The following is a 20,230-nucleotide window of genomic DNA, read 5'->3' as shown; positions in this document are numbered from 1 at the left end:
AGTGAGATCATACCGTGTTTGTCTTTCTTGTCTGGCTTATTTCACCTAGCATTATGTCCTCTAGGCTCATTCATGTTGGGGCAGGGTTTCCTTTCTTTTTAAGGCTGAATAGTATTCCAGTGTATGTATGTACCATGTTTGCTTTATCCACTCATCACTCAATGGATTACTAGGTTTCTCTATTTTGGCTATTGTGAATAATGCTGCCAATGAACATGGGAGGGTGAGTATCTCTTTGAGATCCTGATTTCAGTTTTTTTTTTTTGATCAATATCAAGAAGTTGGATTATATGGTAGTTCTGTTTTTAATTTTTAAAAAAGATTTTACATATTTATTTATTTATTTATTGGAGAGAGAGGGCATGGGCAAGAGAGGGAAGGGGCAGGGGGAGAGGGACAAGCAGACTCTATGCTGAGCATAGAGCCCCATGTGGGGCTCATTCCATGACCCTGAGATCATGACCTGAGCTGAAATCAAGAGTCAGATGCTTAACTGACTGAGCCACCCAGGTGCCCCTTAATTTTTTTTAACAACAGAAAAACAAGTTTATTAACAAATATATCTTATGTATACATGGGAGATATCCGGGGGAAATGAGTAAGTCTGTTTTTAATTTTTTGAGGCATTTCCACTCTGTTTTTCATAATAACTACACCAATTTACATTCCCACCAGCAGTGTATGAGGATCTCTTTTTCTTCACATCCTCACCAACACTTGTTATATTTTGTTTTGTTTTTTTTTTAATAATAACCGTCTTGACAGGTATGAGGTGATATCTCATTGTGGTTTGATTTATATTTCTGTGCTGATTAATGATGTTGTAGGCCTTCTTTGGGGAAATGTCTATTTGGATCCTTTGTCCACTAATTTTTTTTTTTTTTGCTATCGAGGTGTAGAAGTTCCTTATATTTTGGTATATGAACCCCCTGTCAGATATGTGGTTTGCAAAATATTTTCTCCCATTCCATAGGTGGTTCTCCTTTTGGATGGAATATTCTGTGTACATCTGTCTGATCCATTTGGTCTATAGTGATTTCAAGTCTAGTGTTCCCTTTTGGTTTTCTTTCTGGATGATCTATCCGTTGTTGAAAGTGGGCCATTGAAGCCCCATGCTCTTACTGTATTGCTGTTTCTCCCTTCAGTTGTATTAATATTTGCTTTCTATATTTAGGTGCTCTGATTTTGGATGCTTATATATTTACAGTTGTTATATTGATGAATTGACCCCTTTATCATTATATAGTGACCTTTTTTGTCTCTTGTAACAGTTTTTTACTTAAAGCCTTTGTGGCCTGATGGAAGTATAGCTACCCCTGTTGTCCTGGTTACAGTTTGCATGAAATATCTTTTCCCATCCCTTCAGTTTCAGCGTATGTATGGCCTTAAAGTGAGTCTCCTGTAGGCACCATGTAGCTGGATCTTGTTTTTCTAACCGGTTCAGCACTCTATGTCTTTTGATTGGAGAACTTAATCCATTTAAATTTAAAGTAATTAATGGTGAGTAAGGACTTACTTATTGCCGTTTTGTTAATTATTTTCAGACCGTTTTGTAGTTACTTTGTTCCTTTCCTCCTCTCTTGCTGCCTTCCTTTTTGGTTTGATGATTTTATTTTGTAGTGGTCATGCTTTGATTCCTTCATCTTTTGCATATCCACTATAGGTTTTTCTGTGGTTAGTGTGAGACTTACATAAATCATCTTATGTTATAGCAGTCTGTTTTAAGCTGATAACAACTTAATATTGGTTGCATATAAATACTTCTCATCTTACACCTCCTGGTGTCCACAAACCAGCCAGTTGGAGCTGTGGCTGGTTGTTGAGATCCCTGTGCCACCAACACAGGCTGATTTGCTCTGCCCTGTCCTTCAGTTCTGAGAGGGGTGGGACAGAAGTGGGCCTCCTGGGCAGCATCCTGTAAGGCCGGGGCAGAGGGTGCTCACTCGCTCTCACTTTCCTCCGTGGGAAAAACTGTGGGCTGAGGGGCGTCTCTCTTGGCACTGAGCTGTGCCACCTTGGAGAGAGCTGATGCGGATAAAGTGAAACTTCTCTGGAATGCATCTATTCTCGTTTTGTTGTTGTTGTTATTGTTGTTTGTTTTTTTGCGCCTTTGAGGTGCTAGAAACTCTCAGCTGGGGATTCCTGGGTTCCCATAAAGGAATCCTCATCTGTGGGTGGTTTGAGAGCTGGAATCTCCAATGGTACCATCTTACTGATGTCACTTCCATTTTTTAAGTTTACATCTTTGACCCACCTAAAACTTATTTTGGTTTAAGATATGAAATGAAGATTCAAGTTCATATATTTTTTTTTTCTAGGCATTAACCACCTGTTTGAACTCCAGTTGTCAATAATCTATTTCCCCCAGACTAAGATTCCATTTCCCACCCCCATCTTTGTCTGGGCTCTTTATTCTTTTCACTACTCTGCCTAATCATGAGCCAGTACTTTTTAATTCCTGTAGCTTTATAACATATTCTGGTATCCAGAGGCCCATTTGACAACATTTATCTTTTTCAGAAAGCAGAATGGAAGAGAAAAATGAAGGAACTTCAGGGAGAGCATGCAGCTCAGAAGCAAGAGGTAACTCCGCTTCGGTGGTTTGGGGGAGCTGGGTCTCCTGAGACCTCCTCTTATCCTACAGCATCCCCATCCTCCACCACTACCCCCTTCAAACTGGTTGTCTGGTATTTTGGTGCTGAATGTGTTCCTGGCGGCTGACCCCAGTCAATCCACGGAAGGGGTCAGCTGAGCCGACAGTAGCCTCCCTGGCCAGGAGTAGGGGCCTCTGGGCCTTTTCTTCTGAGCCCAACATCTGCTTTACTGTGTGGTCCCCTAAGCAGGGGCCCCTTCAGGCCCTCCACGGAGAGCTGTGCTGGAAACCTCAGCTGCATTGCCTGGTCATTTCGTGTTTGGGCCCTTTGACACCCCACCCAGGAGAGAGCCTCAGCCATCGTTTGGGGGGGCCCAAATGGAGGGTCTCCGATACTGAGACCAGGGAACAGAGAGCAGCAGGCCTCAGGATGAGAAAACAGCTTCTCTGAAAATGCCCCTGAGGAGGAAGCAAGTTGAGGAGGAAGCTGATTAACAAGAGCCCCGGGTGCTGCTGGCAGAAAGCACAGAAGATGAAAGTGCTCAGACCAGAGACCGGCGCGTGATAGATGCCCCCATTTCCAGTAATTCCCATCTGACGGTTTTATTTTATTTGAAACGTCTTAAAATAGGAAATACAGTTCAATTTATTCCAAAAGCAGAAGAAAGCTATTAAGGCACACTCAGTACAATGCACTGAAATATATTAGGGTTCACTTCTCCCCCCATCTCCATCCACCCGCCCCCAACACCCACCCCCTGGCTGACAACTTATACTGCTCTCTTGTGTATTTTCCTAGAGTTTCTTTATGCAAATAGAAAACAGTCTCATTTTCTTTCTACTCTTACAAAAGCATGGGACCATATTTTCTTCACCTTTTGTTTTTACCTAAAAACACCGTTTGATGACTCTTGAATGGCCTCAGGTTATCTGACTGTCCTTCAGTGGGTGGTCACGCTGGACAGAGAGCCTTTTTGCCCTGATCTTAGGGGCCTGCATCCAATTCTTGCTTCCCCTCAAGCACAGCTTGAAAATGTCCCCAAACTGGAAAGTAGTCCATCTTGTTAGAAAGCCACCTGCCCAGGTCTGGAAACCCGCTACCCCACTTCAGGTAAAACCGCGGTCAGCGGTTTGCCTACAGGTGCAGGCCCTGCAGCTACTGGGCACTCAGGGGTCCCTGTGACATTTGACTGACTGAGTCTCCTGTGCCCACCAGCTGCAGGAGCAGAATGAGAGGCTCCAGGCCTCCCTGTCTCAGGATCAGAGGAAAGCAGCTGCCCAGTCCCAGCGCCAGATCAGTGCTCTCCACACCCAGCTCCAGGAACAAGCCAGACTCATCGCCTCCCAGGAGGAGATGGTAGGTCTGTCCCTCTTCCCAGCTGGACCTCGGGGCCCCTGGACCTCTTCTCTGTGAGGATCTCCGTTGATTCTCTGGGACTCACTGGCAGTGGTCTCATTAGTGAGACTCTCTAAAGAGAGAAAAGGATGATGAGGATGCAGCCTGTCTCTTTCCAGGCTGAAGATGCCCCTGTTGTCCTGAGGGGCAGTGTTACTAGGTTCACACCAACACCAGACACTGTCTAAGGGCCGGCACCTGGTTGATACTTGTCTTATTACTTCATTTAAACATCACTACTGCCCTTCAAGGCAGACATTGTCTTCCCCCTATCTTCATGTGACAGATGATGGAACAGGCTGGAGGAGTCCACAGAGCACACCCTGTAAGGGCCGGGGTGGGGGGAGGATTCAGCCCTGGCCAGGCAGTGCAATGCAAAGCTTGTGCTCTTTCAGTGCGTTCTCAGACATAATTTCCTGGCCAATACACTTTTCCTAAATTAACTGCCTCTGATGAGGTTGTCAGACAAACTAGTATGATGAAAAGTCACCTACTCACGAAGCACCTCTCTCCTAGAACTGACCACTTCACCTACTGTTGATAACTCTCTACCTAGTCCAGGCTCAACTCCCCCTTCTGAGCTGCATGTCAGGGGAGAGGTGTCTCTGCCATCAGAGGAGGGGTCCCTCTGTGGCCCCAGGGCCTTGTCATGGTTCTGAAACCACCCTCTGCACAGATTTCCCAAGCAGAGCGCCTCCTGTCACGATCTAGTTCAGTCTCCTTGTTCCTGCGCCCCGGCTATTTGTGCTTTTCTGTTCTCCCAGCCATCCTTCACTCAGGTAGTATATCTGACCCTCTCCCCTGCTGCTTTTCTTTTTACTGTGCATCCCCCCACTTAGCTCTTCACTGCTCTGGCCACCTCAGGTCCAGTCTGGAGATTTCGTTCTTCTGTTACCCAGAACTCTTGTTGGCAAATATTTCACTAAGGAACCCATTGGCTATACATGGATTTAGAATAGGTTAATAGGGGTTTATTTGTATTGTAACATCAGAAGAGGTGACAGTTGATGGCCTTGGTTTAGCAGCAAAATTATGCCATTGGAAATCCAAGCTAAGTTTTTCTTTTTTGCCATCTTCAGTGGGTTGACTTTTGTTCTCATGCTTGACTCTCATAATTGCAAGATGGCTGTCATACCATCCCAACCATCACAACCATATGCAATAGAAGAAGTTGATGAAAAGGCCCCTTCCTAAGACTTTTGCTTATATTTTATTGGTCAAAGCTGTATGACATGGGCAACCATAGTTGCAAGGAAGGTTAGAAAGCAAATAGTTTTACAGTCTCTAGAATAGAGGCGGGCAAAGGAGGAAGTAGTTGGGAGTCGACATTGTATGTGTCATTCATCAGTCGATAATAGAAAACAACCCAAGCTCAAGCAGAAGAGGGAATTTGTCGTAAGGGTAGACAGGACGTCTCAGAGAGTTCAAGGCAGGAGAGCAGCTGAGTCTGGGATTAACTGGAACCAGAGACATGAATGTGGTCAGGAGTTTTGCTTTGTTGTGTGTCTCTGTTCTTTTCTCTAGATCTGCTTCAATTTTTTTCCTTTTATTCTGAAGATCAGCTTTCACGTCATATCTGTCCCATTTGACAAAACAAACATGCAAACAAATAACAGAAAAACCAAAACCCGTTGGCTGCCCGGCTCTTGACTTCACATGTTTCCAGTTCAGAGTTCTCCCCAACCTAGACAGTCGGCTACGGCTGTGGCGCGGGGTCAGATTGTAACAGGTGGCTGTCCCGTGTGCAAATGTGTGGAAGGAGGATGAAGAGGCACCTTCTGGAAAAGGGGGCTGAGCAGTTTAGTGACTGCCCGGCTCATGCCTCCTTCTGCCCAGGGGGCCCTCAGCTCAGATGCCCATATGGTGGGAGGGAGCCTGCCTCACCCTGGTTGTCCACCAAGTGTACCAGTAGTATTGCTGTGTTCCTGTCTCACTGCACTTGCGTGGGCTCCTGCCCTTCAAGTCACAGTCCCTCTCTGAAGAGGGGGCATTCTTGCCTCCCCACGGTGGGAAAATGGAGCACGGCGCCATCCCGGCTGCTGCCGTTCAGGCTCGGTGCCATCCCCCCTCATGTAGGGACGGCAGGAGATGCGCTGGAGGGTTGGGGCAGCATACTCCGAGCTCCTTCTAGTTCCCCGGGCGGGGGGCACGGAAACACTGGCTGTCCCTTCTCTGTGGTGCTGGACAGACCCACTGCGCAGAGCAGAGTTCCCTGCTGCCTGTGACCTGCTCTGTTCCACATTTTTGTAGATCCAGACCATGTCTCTCAGGAAGGAGGAGGGTAAGTTCTCACGGGGTATTTTCTAACAGTCTTGGCCTCTTCTCTCTCCTGTTCCCCACCAGTCAATTTATGGAATGAGGGGGCAGCGGTGAGAGCAGTTCATGGGTCATGGGGTGTCAGGCTCGCTGGCTGGGTGAGGGAGGGCAAGAAGATACCTGCTTCTGGGGCAGACAGGATGGATTCTTGCCTGGCCTGCTCCTCTCTGTGGGGTGGTGGAGACCCGGGGAAGGGTGAGGATCCTGTGGGCAGTGATTGATGGAGCGGGGTTCATGAAAAGCTTCTCTCTAATTCCTCATGCCTGTGGTTCGAGCCATCAACTTATATCTTGCTCCCAGTGTGTAGCAAGTTGACCCCAAATCTATGTGAATGTGGCCTGTTTGAGAGTATGTGCCATCTTCCTCTGGGGTACCTTGCTGTTCTGCTGTGTGGTGTTTGTGTCTGTGAGTGTCTAATGGCTGCACGTGCTGGCATCTAAAGGGAGACCGTCACCCACAGGGGACTGCCCCTGTCTGGAGGACCTTGGCCAGCCCCTTAGGAAACCTGGCCCTTCCGACTCCATCCCACTTCCTCTGTCCTATCTCTTTAGCCACCCTTCTGCCTTTTCTTGCAAACCCCCACGTCTCTCTCCATCCCCTGCCTCGGGGCCAGACGTTTCTTTCCCAGCATTGCAAGCAGGTCAGAGAGGCCCCATCCCTGGGGCCCCGAATGTCCCGAGGGCTGGGGCTGGGATGTGTGCCATGCGCTTCGCCAAGCACTTTAGTTTCATTGTCTCATTACATCGTCCCCACTATTTAATGTGAGCCGGGCATTACCATCCTCATTTTTTAGATGAGGAGACCGGGGCTTGGCGGGGTTCCGAGACCCCCCCACCCCGTGTTGTGCGCGGCCAGCGATGGGCAAGCTGGACCGTGAACTCCGGTCTTTCTGGCTCCCGCTGTCTGCACTTGTGACCACGGCTCCATCCTGCCTCTCCTGGTGCAGAAACGACTGGAAGGCTTGCTCTTTCTGGCTGGCACTCACGTGGTGTCCAGTGCTTTCCTCCAAGTCAGGGATGGGGTCCAGGGCATTGGGGCCGCTAACTGTTGGGCTCTCCTCAGGGACCTGCAAGGGCCCAAAGGCTGTGGACATAGAAGAGGACTCTTCCGAGGAAGGTGAGGCCTGACTCTTTCCCCGGTGACACAGATTTGTCCTCCTCATCGTTTAGCTTGTTGGTGAGAAAATACTCACTGTCTGGCCACCGGAAGCTGGGAGGAAGGGAAGCAGGGACACGAAACGAATATTTCTCAAGCACCTTTTGTGTTCCGGCGTGGGGGCGGGGGGGGTTGCATGCAGGCACTAACATGTGATCTGATGGGTCACTGGTGGGGAAACCCAGAGAGGGTCAGTGACTTGCCCGGAGTCACAGAACCAGCAGGCGGGCAGAGGCAGGATTTGGAGTGGCGTCTGATGCATAGCCTGACCCTGTGCCTGTCCCACCGCCTCTCCCCTGGTACGTCCAGAGCGGCGGGTGAGGACTCCCTGTGCGGGCTTGAAGCGGCCTGCGCGGTTTTATCCTGCATGGCGAGCGTGCGGCACAGAGCACTTAGGCCCGGACTGCCGCTCGGGGGTCTGCCTCGGCTCCCTCTTCACAGCACGGGGCACCTGTTTTTATTCGGTCCATTCAGTGGTGAGTCTCATCTGCAGAGAGAGCTCAACCAGATAAATTCAAGGGGATGCAAAGGAGAAGTGAAAAAAAAAATAGCAGTGTTCCCTAACTGCGGGGAGCTCCTTGGGGAGCTGGGGAGAAGGAGCTCCCAGGAAAGATCAGGGGGTGCTCACAGCTGACCCGCTGACCAAGGCCTGCCCTCTGGAGCCAGGTTACGATATGACAATTCCAAAGTGACCCAACAGATGCACCCATGAAAGGGTCACCAAAGAGTTCACGATGGGGTATGGTATTTTGTTTTTTAATGTAACATTTTTTCTTTACTTCTGAGATAGTAATCTATGCTCTTGGAAAAAAAGCAAAAAAGCAAGCAAACAAGTGAGCAAGCAAGCAAGAGGGTGTGTGTACAGTGAGAAGTAGGTCTCCCTCCCGCTGGGCTATCCAGTTTCCACCCAGAGATTGCACTGCTATGGTTTCTCATATATCTTTCCAAAGATATTTGGTGCAGATATAAGCACATGTGTTTATGCATTTCCCCCCCCCTTTCCCCAAATGGGATCATACTATACATACTACTCTGTATGTGGTTATTTATTTTCTTAACAACTTAATTTGGGAAATCATTTTATATCGCTTTACATAGAATTGTTTCATTATTTTTTCAGGGCTTTACAGTATTCTGTTGGATGGATGAACTAAAATTTATTTAACTAGTCCTCTACTACTCTCCCACCCCCACCCTGGGCATTTAATCTTGGAATTTAGCAGTAAAAATAAGAGTTGCATGTACCTTTTTTAGGGGAAGGTATCTGCTGAGTAACACAACCCGTTACTGGACCTGTTGAGGTCCATAGAGGGGATGAACCGAATTCTCCAACAGGGGCTGCTGAGTCCTAGAGAGGAGGAGGCTGAGGAGGGTGCTTCGGCTGACCCCTACCCGTCCCATCTTGTCACACCCAGTGGAGGTCTCCCACACTGGTCACACGGTGCTCGCCCTCTTCATGTGCTTGCCTGCCTCTTCTGGTCCCAGATCAGCACGAGCAGTATCACTTGGGAACTTGTTAGAAAGGAAAGTTTTCGAATTCTCAGCCGTATCCCATGTAAACAGACTCAGAAATTTTGGGGCGGGGTCCAGCAGCCCATGTTTTCACACATTGTCCAGGGCATCCCGATTCTTGCTCAAGTTGGAGACCCATTGTCAGACCAGTGACTGTCTGCAGCTGACTGCACATTAAGAATCACCCAGGTCGCTTGTAACACTCCAAGGACCACACCAGCCCCCTACGGCCTAAATCAGAACGTATAGGCGAGGGTTCCAGGCATCAGTAGTATTTAAAGCTCCTGGTGATTCCAATGTGCGGCCAAGGTTGGGGCTCATGCCCCAGTGTAGACGTGATGGAGGAGAATCAACCTGGTGGGGGGCGGCTGGTTAAAACACAGATTGCTGGGCTCCACATCCATAATGTTTGACTCAGTAGGGTTGGAGTGGGATCTGAAAATCTGCATTTCTAGTCAGTTACCAGATGGTGCTGATGCTGAGGCTCACACTTAGAGGCTCACACATTGCTCTCGAACAATTGGTTCTCAGGCTTGGGTGTTTGTTAGAAGATCTGGGGAGTTTTAAAAATAAATAGTGAGGCCTGGGGCCCACTCTCAGAGATTCTGATGTAATTAGTTTGGGATGGGGCCCAGGAGATTCAAATATGCTGCCACAGTTCACATGGCCACTCCTGAATGTGAGCTCCTTGAGGGTCTTCTTCTGTGTCCCCAGCACCCCAGTACTGGCGTGTTCATTCTCCATATTACTTGTCAGAAAATGTCTATTGAGTGAATCAAAGGGCTGGTCCAACTCTGAGGGCAGTGTGCCCATCCTCCCTCCTACCCTCCACCCCACACTGGACCTGAAAAGCACTTCTGGGAAGAGGTCCTTGACTCACCTTGGAAGGCCCCTTTGCAGCAATGACCACAGTTTATTGTGATTGCTTATTTTGTTCTCCTCTGGGTCCGTATTTCTTGGTATGGTCTGTGGCTCACCTCCACCATAATCATTTAGGTAAGTTAAAGTACAGATTCCAGGGCCCTTCCCCAGGCCTATGGAATCAGACTCTCTGGAGGGTGGGGCCAGGGGATGTGCGGTTTTTAACTCATGTGGTTCTGATGTATACTACGTTGAAGGGTGAATCCCTGATCTCTATAGACAGTAAACTTGAGGGAAGTTTATAGTGTCTATCCCACTAGCATTGGAGCCCTTGGATGAGAGCAGAACGTGGTATGGCAGTAGGTGAGGGCATCAGGTGGGGCCAGGATTACATGGGGCCGGCAGCAGGCAGGGCCTGGAATCTGCTGTTTACAATAGCCGACATATGGAAACAGCCTAATTGTTCATTGATGGATGAATGGATAATGAAGTTGAGGTAGATATATTATTCAGCCATAAAAAGAGGGAAAGCCTGCCATTTGTGACAACATGGATGGGCCTTGAGGGCATTATGTGAAATGAAATAAGTCCGACAGAGAAAGACAAATATTGTATCCTCTCCCTTATATGTAGAATCTAAACAAACCAAAAACCAAACTCATAGAAAAAAGGATCATAATTTGTGGTTACCAGAGGAGAGTGGTAGGGGTAGGGGACAGGAGGAAGGAGGTCGAAAGGTACAAGCTTCCAGTGAGAGGAGAAATGAGTGCTGGGGATGTCATGGACATGACGACCAGTCCTAACCCTGCTGGAAGGTGCACAGCAAAGCTGTGAAGAGAGGAGATCCCAAGAGTTTCCATCACAAGGAAAAATGGCTTCATTTTTTCTTTTGTATCGATATGAAAGGGGGGACGTTAACTCAACTCACTGTGATAATAATCTCACAATAAAGCCAAGCCGTTACGCTGTACATTAAACTTATACGCTGCTGTATGTCAACTACATCGCAGTAAAACTGGGTGGGGGGACGAATGGAGCTCGGGAACAGGCTACTGCCTGGACTCAAGAGCAAGTCAAAAGCCCGAAAGTCCTGAGCTAACCTGGGCAGCACTGAGCCCAGATCTTGGAGGCCCCGGACTGGCAGGGGAGGAGGATCCTGCAGGCAGGTCAGTGGTCTGAAGCAGTGGTAGCCAGCAGCAGAAACACCTCAGCATCGGGGATGGACTCTCAGGTGGGGTCCATGGCCCTGGGCTCGCCGGCCAGAGACCAGGGTCACGGGCCAGTGAGGGCCAGGCAGGTGCAGTGGGGCTTAGGGAATGGAGGTTTTGGGCGCCCAGGATGACCTTGGTGGATTGTCGTGTGCTGCAGATCTGGAGGACTCCAGAGATGGACAGCAGAAGGTGCTGGCTGCTCTGAGGCGAAACCCCACCCTGCTGAAGCAGTTCAGGCCAATCCTGGAGGACACCCTGGAAGAGAAACTGGAAAGCATGGGGATAAAGAGAGTAAGTGCCAGGGCCACTCTTGCAAGGGCTGCGGCCTACCATTTAGGTGCACAGCGTTCTTCACCTGACAAATGCTTGATGGCTCTTAACGGTGTAGGCTTATTCATCTTACTTGTTCCAGTTGGGGTGTCTTTCATATCCGGGAACATAAGCCCACACAGCTTCTCCTCACCCCATGGCAGCAGTGTGGTCTCTCTTCTCCATTTCTAATGGTTTCTTGGGGTGTCACCCTATGTCCTGACCTCGCTATGCTCTCCAATCATTGGCTGCTTTCTTCTGTGTCCATTTCTTTCTTTCTTTTTAAAAAAATTTTATTTATTTATTTGAGAGATGGCGAGAGCAGGAACACAAGCAGGAGGAAAGGGCAGAGGGAGAGGGAGAAGCACGCTTCCCACGGAGCAGGGAGCCTGACGTGGGGCTCGATCCCAGGACCCTGGGATCATGACCTGAGCTGAAGGCAGACGCTTAACCGACTGAGCCACCCAGGCGCCCCTTCTGTGTCCAATTCTGACAGGGAATTTAATTGGCTCAGTCTGCCCTCTGGAAGGGTCCCCTGGGTGAATGTCCATCATCAGTGGCCCACGTGGCCACGCCACTCAGCGGTGGCTGTGGGTGAAGAAGGCACTGAAAGCTACGTCTGGTACAAATAGTAGTTGAATGCCGTTGTTCCCCCATGCCCGTGTTCAACCAGAGCGTGCGTTTTTTCATTAAAGGCACGCTAATCTTTGGCCATTTTCAACTACTGTTCCATCTAACTATGGCCCTGTGATCAGACTTGATTAAAACATTTCTTTCTAACCTTGAATGAATCCTCACGGGCTCTGGGTGGATACCAAAAGCCCAGGCAACTTCTAGTAGGTCCTCGGCAGGTTACCTAGCTTTTGTTTCTTGCAGTTGATTTTTCAAACGTTGTTAGCAACGTGTGTAGCATAATGATAGTGCACAAGGTACAAAAAGGAGGAAGCCGTGGTCTCCATCCTCAGATGCAGGCAGTGGTGGAAAGGCAGTCCCCTCTGAGCCCTGTAAGCTGGGGTGTCAATGGAGTCATGCGCAGCCCCTTTGCGTGTTTTGACGAGGCTCCCAGACCCTAAACCGCCACACTTTCTGCAGCGTGTGCAGCCGCTGCCCACCCTGCTCTGACGCTCACCGCATCCTCTCCCAGAGAGCACCCGGCGCTGGTCACAGTGACTCCCAGGCCAGCAGCAGGTACGGCAGGCTTAGGGGAAGGAGAAGGGGGGCTTCTGTCTCCAAAGAGGAACTTCTGTTTTTTTTTTTTTTAGGATGCAAAGGGAATCCCCTTTCAAACCCTCAGACACCTTGAGTCCCTCCTGAGAGCCCAGCGGGAGCAGAAGGCACGGAGGTTTTCTGAATTTCTGAGTCTAAGGGAAAAGCTTGTCAAGGAAGCCACCAGCAGAGTGAAGGAGAGACAGAGAAACAGGGCCCCGGCGTCCCAGCCAGACACCAAGGCTCCAGGTGAGCTGGTGAGAGGGCTTGCTTGGGGGCCGTGACTGGGAGGATCCAGCTGGTTTGCACACGAGGAGGGTGTACTGCTTGCCCCCAGCAGGGCATTACTTTCAAGGGTGAGTTGATAGCATCCTCACAGATGACTGCGTCCAAAAGTCCTCTGTTGGGGGAACCAGAATCTAGGCGTGGGCCCCAGAGTCACCCAGGGAAGTTGGAGGAGAGCCAGAGTTAGGGTCTGTGATCAGCCTTGAGTCTGCTGCCCCACTCAGAAGCTTAGCTCTGCACTGCTTTACTTGCTTTGACCACAAATTGGACTTTGCTCCAAAAGAGAGTAGCCCACTCTGTTTCTGGCTCTGAAGTGGGGCATGTCAGTGCTGGGACAAGGCCCAAGGCCTAAGAGCATTGGGGCTGCAGGTGGAGGCAAATATGAATCAAATGAAAACTCTGCTCAGGAGCTGCAGGAGGGCGTGAGAAGCTGGGCGAGTTCTGCCTGCTGACACATCCTCAGAGCGAGGACCGTGGTTCCTTGGGCCAGGTCACAGCCCCTGCTTTGCCCCTGGGGGTTGTGACAAGGACAGGCCTAGTGGTTCTTGGGGAGGATTCAAGCCTGTGGGTGAGGACCCTCCAGGCTCTGTCCTCAAGGAACTGAGAAAACAAGGGAACTTGTGTTCCTAGGTTTGAGAGCCCCCCATTTCTGGAGGATTCTCATATCCATTGGGCTACTGAAATTAGGGGCTCTGGGGAAGGCTTCAGGGGGTCTGAAGCTGTTCGTGCGGGACGATGTTGCAGCTCCTTTCCCTCATATGTGGCCAGAGGGACATCGATACTCTTATCTCCTCATGTCCAGGCAGACCCAACCTGAACTCTTCATGCTGAGGAATTTTCCAGAGTGTGGACCACATTCTCTGGGGGTATGAGAGATGATTTGAGTTGGTATAGGAAACAGTAATTTTAAAATCTGCTGAGGCTCATCTGTGCCAAGGCTTGCCACCTCAGCTGGGAAGCCAGCCCGGACTAGGAGTTGTGATGGGACCAAGCACAGGGGCGGGGTGAAGGGGGGGCTGTGGGCTCAGAGGAGAGGGGACAGGGAGGCAGGGAAGAGAAACAAAAGCATCTTCTGAGGACAGGCTTCCAAAGAGGAAAGGTACCTTGCTCCTCCAGGTGCTCCCTCCCGTCCAGCCCTTGTTCCTGTGGTCAGAAAGCCGGGAGTGAGAACCACCCCCTTGCCTAGCTCCCCTTCTCTGGTCCTGGGGCCCTGCCTTCCCCAGGGCATGTCTCGGAGGTGTGAGATGAGCACTGTTTTCACAGCATTTTGTAGACCTCTCTTTCCAGCTTTACGCCCACATGCTCGTTTTCTGGGTTCCATGAGTGCAGTGTGAATGCCCACCTCTGATCTCTGCCTCGATGGTGCCTCTTTTTGTTTTGGGGCAAAACTGTGGGATGAAGCAAGGCCGTGAGTGGCAAGAGCCCTAGATTTGGGGGGGCCGATGACCTGGGTTTGCACTTCCATGGAATTGTGGGCCCTGTTTGAGTCCCTGGATCTCCCGCAGCCTCTGTAAAGCAGGGAGAACGACACTGTCCTAAGGGCTCGGGGTTCGGTGGGTGCTGTAGGTAGAGGGCTTAGCTTGCTGTCTGTGTGCAGTAACTAGCTGCTGTTGTTACTTTCCCTCAGCCAGTTGGTCTGCCTTCCCCTTCCCTTCAGTCTGCCCTTCCTAGAAGATCCTCTTCTGTATAAAAACGTTCTCTGAGAGCAGTGTATTTCAGACATTTTCTATCTTGAACTACAGTAAGAAACACAGTCCACACATGTGAGAGTTTCATGGAACAGTACCTACTCTGATCCCCTGCAATGCACTTCTCTTCTCTTTCCATAAAAATATTGTTGATCCTGGACCCACCCCCCACCCCCGCAATGGGGCTTGATGCAATCGGAAGAGGGAGGCGCTGGGTCTGCCGGCCTGCCTTTAGCACTCCTGCCATGGAGAGTTCAGGACCCTGGTGGATGAGGATGGCCCATGTGGTCCTGTGGCGACCTCTGGTGGCAGGAGGGCCTTCCTGCAAGGTTGCCGGCACTCCCGCCGCCACAGCCTGGGCGGGTAGAGAGGGTAGGTGCTCTTGGTGTGATCGGCCCCTAAAACTGCACCGGGAGAGTGAAGCTGCAGACAAGCTGGGCCCCTCTTCAGACCTGCCGACTCCCATGGGACTCCGGGGACGATGACATGACCCTGGAACCCCAGCGGCTCTCCTGGTCTCTGGTAGAAGTGTGGGGGGTCCCAGCCCCGGGGCTGGCCAGCAGCAGGTGACACCTGGGGTGGCGGCCAGGACTATACTGGCTGTGGCTATTACCGTATAGAGTGACAGAGTGGCTTGTGCATTTCCAGTGTGCCGGGACCTCTCTCTACGTCTTCTTCAGGCTCGAGGGCCCAGACGGTCATGCCCTGGAACTTACTCCTATCTGTGTTTCTAGTCAAAACCCAGCAGAACCCACTGGTCATCAAAGAGGCCCAGCCAAAGGCCAGGACCCTGCATGTGGCGTTGCCATCCAAGCTGGCAGAGCCACCCACGACGACTCTTCAGAGCTGCGGCAGCCATGGCCCTGGCCTGGCTCACGTGCCCACCCCTGCTCCACGTCCCAGAGCACATGGACCCTCTGGCACCCCTGCTGCCCCAGGGCCTGGGCTGAGGTGAGCCCCGGACTCTGCACTCCCACTGGGTCTGAGGCAGTGGCTCCCAGCCTCAGGCAGCCCTCGTCGGGCCTCCCGCAGGCTTCTGCGGACAAGTGAGGGCCCGGGGCAGAAGTCAACAGACAGAAGCCAACCTCAGGTGGGGTCCCTCCCAAGCCCTCACAAAGAGACCAGGGTCCTTTGCTCCCAGCCGGGACAAACCTACCCTTTCCTTCCCCGTTTCTTCCTTAAGCCTTAGTTGCTGCACCGGAAGGGTTCGGTCCCCATCTTCTAACAGAGTTGCTGGTACGGCTGCCATGCTCCAGGATGACTCCTGGCTGTCACCTGGGCCCAGGGAAGGAGCAGGGCCGGCTTGGGGCAAACCAAACATACTTGCAGGTGGGGAAGTTTGGCTTTTAAAGTGTTTCCGGTCCATAGAGGCCTCATTTCTTCCCCTCCGTGACAGTACACCCCCGTTCAGTTCTGAAGAGGACTCAGAGGAGGGACATTCAGTGCAGCGGACATCTCTCCAGCCCCCGAAAGGTCCTTCCAGGATGGGGCCCCGGCCAGAGGATGACTGGGACTGGTCTGACACCGAGAGCTCAGAGGGGAGTGCCCGGCCCCCTGACAAAGGCTCAGGTGGGCTGGCTTCCTCAGGTGAGTGATCTGGGACCACTGGGGCAGCCCTTCTCCAGCCCAGATTTCTCTAGTTCTGGAAATACCCTGTGATTTTCTTTGGGTTTTCTGATTTGGCAACTCATTGTGACTCGGAGAGAATGACCCTCCCTCCCATCGGATATTTTCCTGGGATCGCAGAGATATCAGAAGGAAGAATCTGAGGGAGGTTTATTTTGCCCCTTGTTTTGTCACATCAAACTGCTTAACTGTTGGAGGTTGGAGGAGCTCACTCGCTCGTTCTAAGCCTGCCAGTCCATCAGAATCCACCAGAACCAGGTACTGATAGCCGCCAGGTGGGGCGATAGGGTGGAAAGGTGTTGGAAGCAGGAGTCAGGGGTCCTCTAATACAGTTTGGGCTCTGTCACTTGCTACCTGCTTGTGCTTGAGTGAGGGGTTTCGGTTCCTTCGCTGTAAAATGAGGTATCGGGACAAGACAATGAGGGGTGAGGAACATGGTGCCTGGTATATAGTGGCCCTTAGCAAACAATTCTTTTTTTCTTAAGATTTTATTTATTTACTTATTTATTTGAGAGAGCGCACCCATGTGAACAGGGGGAGGGGCAGAGGGAGAGAGAATCTCCGTGCTGAGCACGGAGCCTGACTCAGGGCTTGATCTCATGATCCTGAGATCACAAGCTGAGCCTAAATCAAGAGTTGGACGCTTAACTGACTGAGCCACCCAGGCGCCCCTTAACAAACAATTCTTGAATGAATCAATGAACCAAGGGCTGTTGTAACCCCAGACATCTGCTCAGGCCCTCAGACATTTGAATCCTAAGAGGCGGTGGTTAGCTCCCTGTTTCCTGGCCGTTGCTGAGGCCTGGACATCCATCGTGGTTTAGCATGTCACCAGGAGTCTGTTGACAGTCTATGTCCCTGCTTAGCCCTCTTCCTACATGGAGTTTGCAGAAAGCCTGTCTGGCCCTCGGTCCCTCTGTGATAATTTATATTTATGATATTTCTTCTCAGTGAAGATGTTGAAGGAGGCCGTGTTTGCATGTTAGTCTTGCTTTTCATATACCAACTGAGCAGAGGTTCTGCCTCTGCCTCCCATTAAGGGGGAAGAACAGCTTCCTAAGCCTCTGTCCGTAGCCATGTCGTTAAGTGAAGTTATATTTTTAGGATGGTCAAAGGCTCTTTTCACCAGTACACACTGGCCCGGGCCTTCTCTCTGTCCTTGCTCCTCTTCTTTGCGGCTGCCCTTCCTTCTTCCTCCTGACCCTTCTCCACACTCCCTCTACCCACACCAGAGCCTGGTCATGACCTACAAGGATGAGGCATTCATCCTCTGGAATTTTCCCTCTGGTTGCCTTCCAGGAACACTGGTGCAGTCACTGGTCAAAAACCTTGAGAAGCAGCTAGAGACTCCAGTGAAGAAGCCTGCTGGAGGGGTCAGTCTGTTCTTAATGCCCAGCGCTGGGCCGCAGAGGGCTGCCGTGCCAGGAAGGAAGCCTCAGGTAGGGTGTAGGACTCTTGGAGGTTGCGCCGCCATTTCCAGTGGAGCCAACTCCAGGCGTTGGGGCCCTGAGGTGGGGTCTAGTGAGTGTCAGCCTTGGCCCTAGTGGGATACTGTGGGTGACCTCACTGTCTCTTCTGCCCCTGCACAGGGGGACGGATGGCCACTTCTTGTTTGTATCCTCGTTGATGTTAAAAAGCCTTTTGGCTCATTATACAAGCAGCTGCTCAGTAGGTCGTTTTCTCCTGGTCACTCATGCTCCCATTTCCCGCCTCTGACGGAGCCTGGACCTGGTTCTGTGCCTGGCTGCTTGCAGTAGCTACCCTCTTCTGGCTCCGCTTCAGCCCACCATGGGCCCCGTCCCCTTCCTTCACTCCGCCCCAGACCCCAACTCCAGGCTGTGTGCACCTGAGGGTGGGGTGTTGGAGTGGCATCCCACAGCACCTCAGACTAGGCGACAGCATATAATGGGAATATTTAGATACCTTTGTTCTAAATATTCAGGGCACTCCTCATCGCTAAGAATGTCTTGGTGGCCTTGCCTCTCTGAGGCCCTAGCTGCCATCAGACTTAGAGCTCCGAGACTCAGCCTCGGCGACCATTACCAGTAGGACCCCCTCCCCACTGCCTCCGGCCAGGGCACAACTCCCGCGTGCCCGTTACTTGCTTAGGCAGAAACGTTCGGAGCTCTCGTTACTTCACATGCGTGTCTCACCTTTCTCAGTTGAAAAGGTGCCTCCTGGGATGACCAGGAATAGTGGGCACTTTTGGGTTCTTACGAGAACATACTCTTATTACATAATGTGTTCGGTTTCTTATGCAGCCTGTGTGTGTTTGTGAGTAGTGAGTCCAAATGATTAAAAAAGTGTTTGTCCCTTCTCCTATATTGGGAAAGCGTGCCAGTATCCCAGAAGCAGGTTGAGGCACTGCTTGGAGCCTGCTGCCCTGGGCCCTGGGGTGGTTCTGGCTGCTCGGCCTTGCACTCTGGGAGAAAATGTATAGGATGTTCCTATCAAAGCCCAGATGGCCCTCAGTGCCAGGAGGGCACAGAGCTCTGGAGTGGGGACTGTGGTGCAGGGCTTGCCTGGGCCCTTGGCTCTGGGCTCTCCCGTTGGCTGCAGCCCAGCCACTTTCCAGGCTGAGAGTCCCTGGTGCTCTGGAGCTCCTCTGCCACTCCTCGAGTCAGGGTGTTTACCAGGCCCCGGAGAAGCTGTCTGGGGGGAGCGGGAGGTGCTCGTTAGCCCGGGCTGCATTCAGCTCAGGAATGCAGAAAAGTCAATGCTCTGGCCTTTGACTCCAGTTCCTAACGGCTGACTCCAGCTCCATCAGTGTGGGGAAATAAAAAATCTGGACAAAGTTTAAATTACAAGAGCAACCTGATTTGCTGTAAGCCTTTTCAAAGAGCTTGCCTTGGTTTGGCCTTTGGGATTTCAGGAGCATTTAAAATCACTCTGACCCTGGGTCTCTGAATCAGGTCTTCAAAGACAGGGAAATGGGAAAAAACAGGAGAAGGAGTGTGTCCCTCCTGCTTCCAAACCTGCATTTCGCCCCCATGTCTGTCCTACATTTTCATCCTCCCTTGTCAGAATGTATCTTCTTCTCCCCCTTCCCTCCCTGCAGCTTTCTGATGATGAGAGTGACTTGGAGATCTCTTCCTTGGAGGATCTCCCCCAGGACCTGGGCCAGAGAGAAAAACCGAAGCCTCTGTCTCGCTCAAAGCCGCCGGAGAAGTTTGGCACCAGTCCGTGGAGCCCTGGCCGATCCAGGGTCACTGGTTGGTGATCCTGCCCCAGAGCCTGGCTGAGGCCAGCCCAGGGCTCCCCGAACAGATGAGGCTGCTGGGCCTCTTGTCTTGGCCAGTAACCAAGAGATCTTCTCCTTTGGAGAGAAGCAGAGCAGAAGGTGGATATACTTTCTTCTGCCTGTGAGGGGTCCTGCTCCAGAGTGCCAGGGGTGCCTGGCTGGGTGCTCCTGGGTCCCATGGCTTGAGAAAGGGTTATAATGAGCAGTTTCCTTTTCCACCTCCACGTTCACTCCAGCCTGAAGGAGCCCCTTGATCTTTATTCACTGGCATTTTGTAAATCTGTAGGAACAGTGTGTAGATGAGTCTTTACCTTGCATGGTGTCCTTTTGGGGACACATGCCTCAGTCAGCCATTCAGTGATTCTCCAAAGTCATTTACTGAGTGCTTGCTCTGCGCCAGGTCCTCCTCTCCTTGCCGAATCGGGGTGCTGGCAGAGGTGACAGGGGCAGAAGTACAGGGTAGTAATCTAGTGACAGAGATTAGGGTGCTATGGGAGCATAGCATGGGCCACCCAGTGCAGTCCGGGGTGATCCGGAGAGAGTCTCAGAGCTGATGTCTGGTTGTGCTTGCTCAGGGGCAGGAGGGAGGGAGAGCCACCTAGCTGGGGCCTCGTGCTCAAAGGACCACAAATTTAATTTTTGATATCATCTCCAAAATTAGGTTATATATGCAACCACTGTATTTTTTTCATGTGAAAAGCTTAATTTATTATATGTGAATATTTAAATACAGCACAATGGTTGTAGCTCGTGTGTATTCATTATTTTTGGGGCGTCAGCAGGGGCACAGTGGGGTGAAGCGAGTGCACCTCTGTTGTGTCAGGTGAGGTC

At 51.1% G+C, this 20,230-nt stretch overlaps 1 protein-coding gene across 5 annotated transcripts in view; it reads left to right on the top strand.

Annotated features, from left to right (window-relative positions):
* The window catches only part of DZIP1L (DAZ interacting zinc finger protein 1 like), a 40,370-nt gene extending 20,975 nt beyond the window's left edge, over positions 1-19,395 (top strand). For all 5 annotated transcript variants that reach the window (XM_034995471.1, XM_034995504.1, XM_034995487.1 and 2 more), the window contains 10 exons: positions 2,521-2,583; positions 3,810-3,950; positions 6,240-6,270; positions 7,368-7,421; positions 11,202-11,335; positions 12,616-12,808; positions 15,267-15,483; positions 15,929-16,119; positions 17,458-17,597; positions 19,217-19,395. In XM_034995471.1, the coding sequence (XP_034851362.1) occupies positions 2,521-2,583; positions 3,810-3,950; positions 6,240-6,270; positions 7,368-7,421; positions 11,202-11,335; positions 12,616-12,808; positions 15,267-15,483; positions 15,929-16,119; positions 17,458-17,597; positions 19,217-19,378 (1,326 nt within the window). In that variant the 3' untranslated portion in view covers positions 19,379-19,395. The remainder of the gene's footprint in view (positions 1-2,520; positions 2,584-3,809; positions 3,951-6,239; positions 6,271-7,367; positions 7,422-11,201; positions 11,336-12,615; positions 12,809-15,266; positions 15,484-15,928; positions 16,120-17,457; positions 17,598-19,216) is intronic.
* Positions 19,396-20,230: the final 835 nt, after the last annotated feature.

Source organism: Mirounga leonina, unplaced genomic scaffold (assembly GCF_011800145.1).
Source record: "Mirounga leonina isolate KUSES-001 unplaced genomic scaffold, KU_Mleo_1.0 Mir_115, whole genome shotgun sequence".
Lineage (NCBI taxonomy): Eukaryota > Metazoa > Chordata > Mammalia > Carnivora > Phocidae > Mirounga > Mirounga leonina.
The sequence above is the reverse complement of the archived record's forward strand: the minus strand, read 5'-3'. Positions and strand labels throughout refer to the sequence as shown.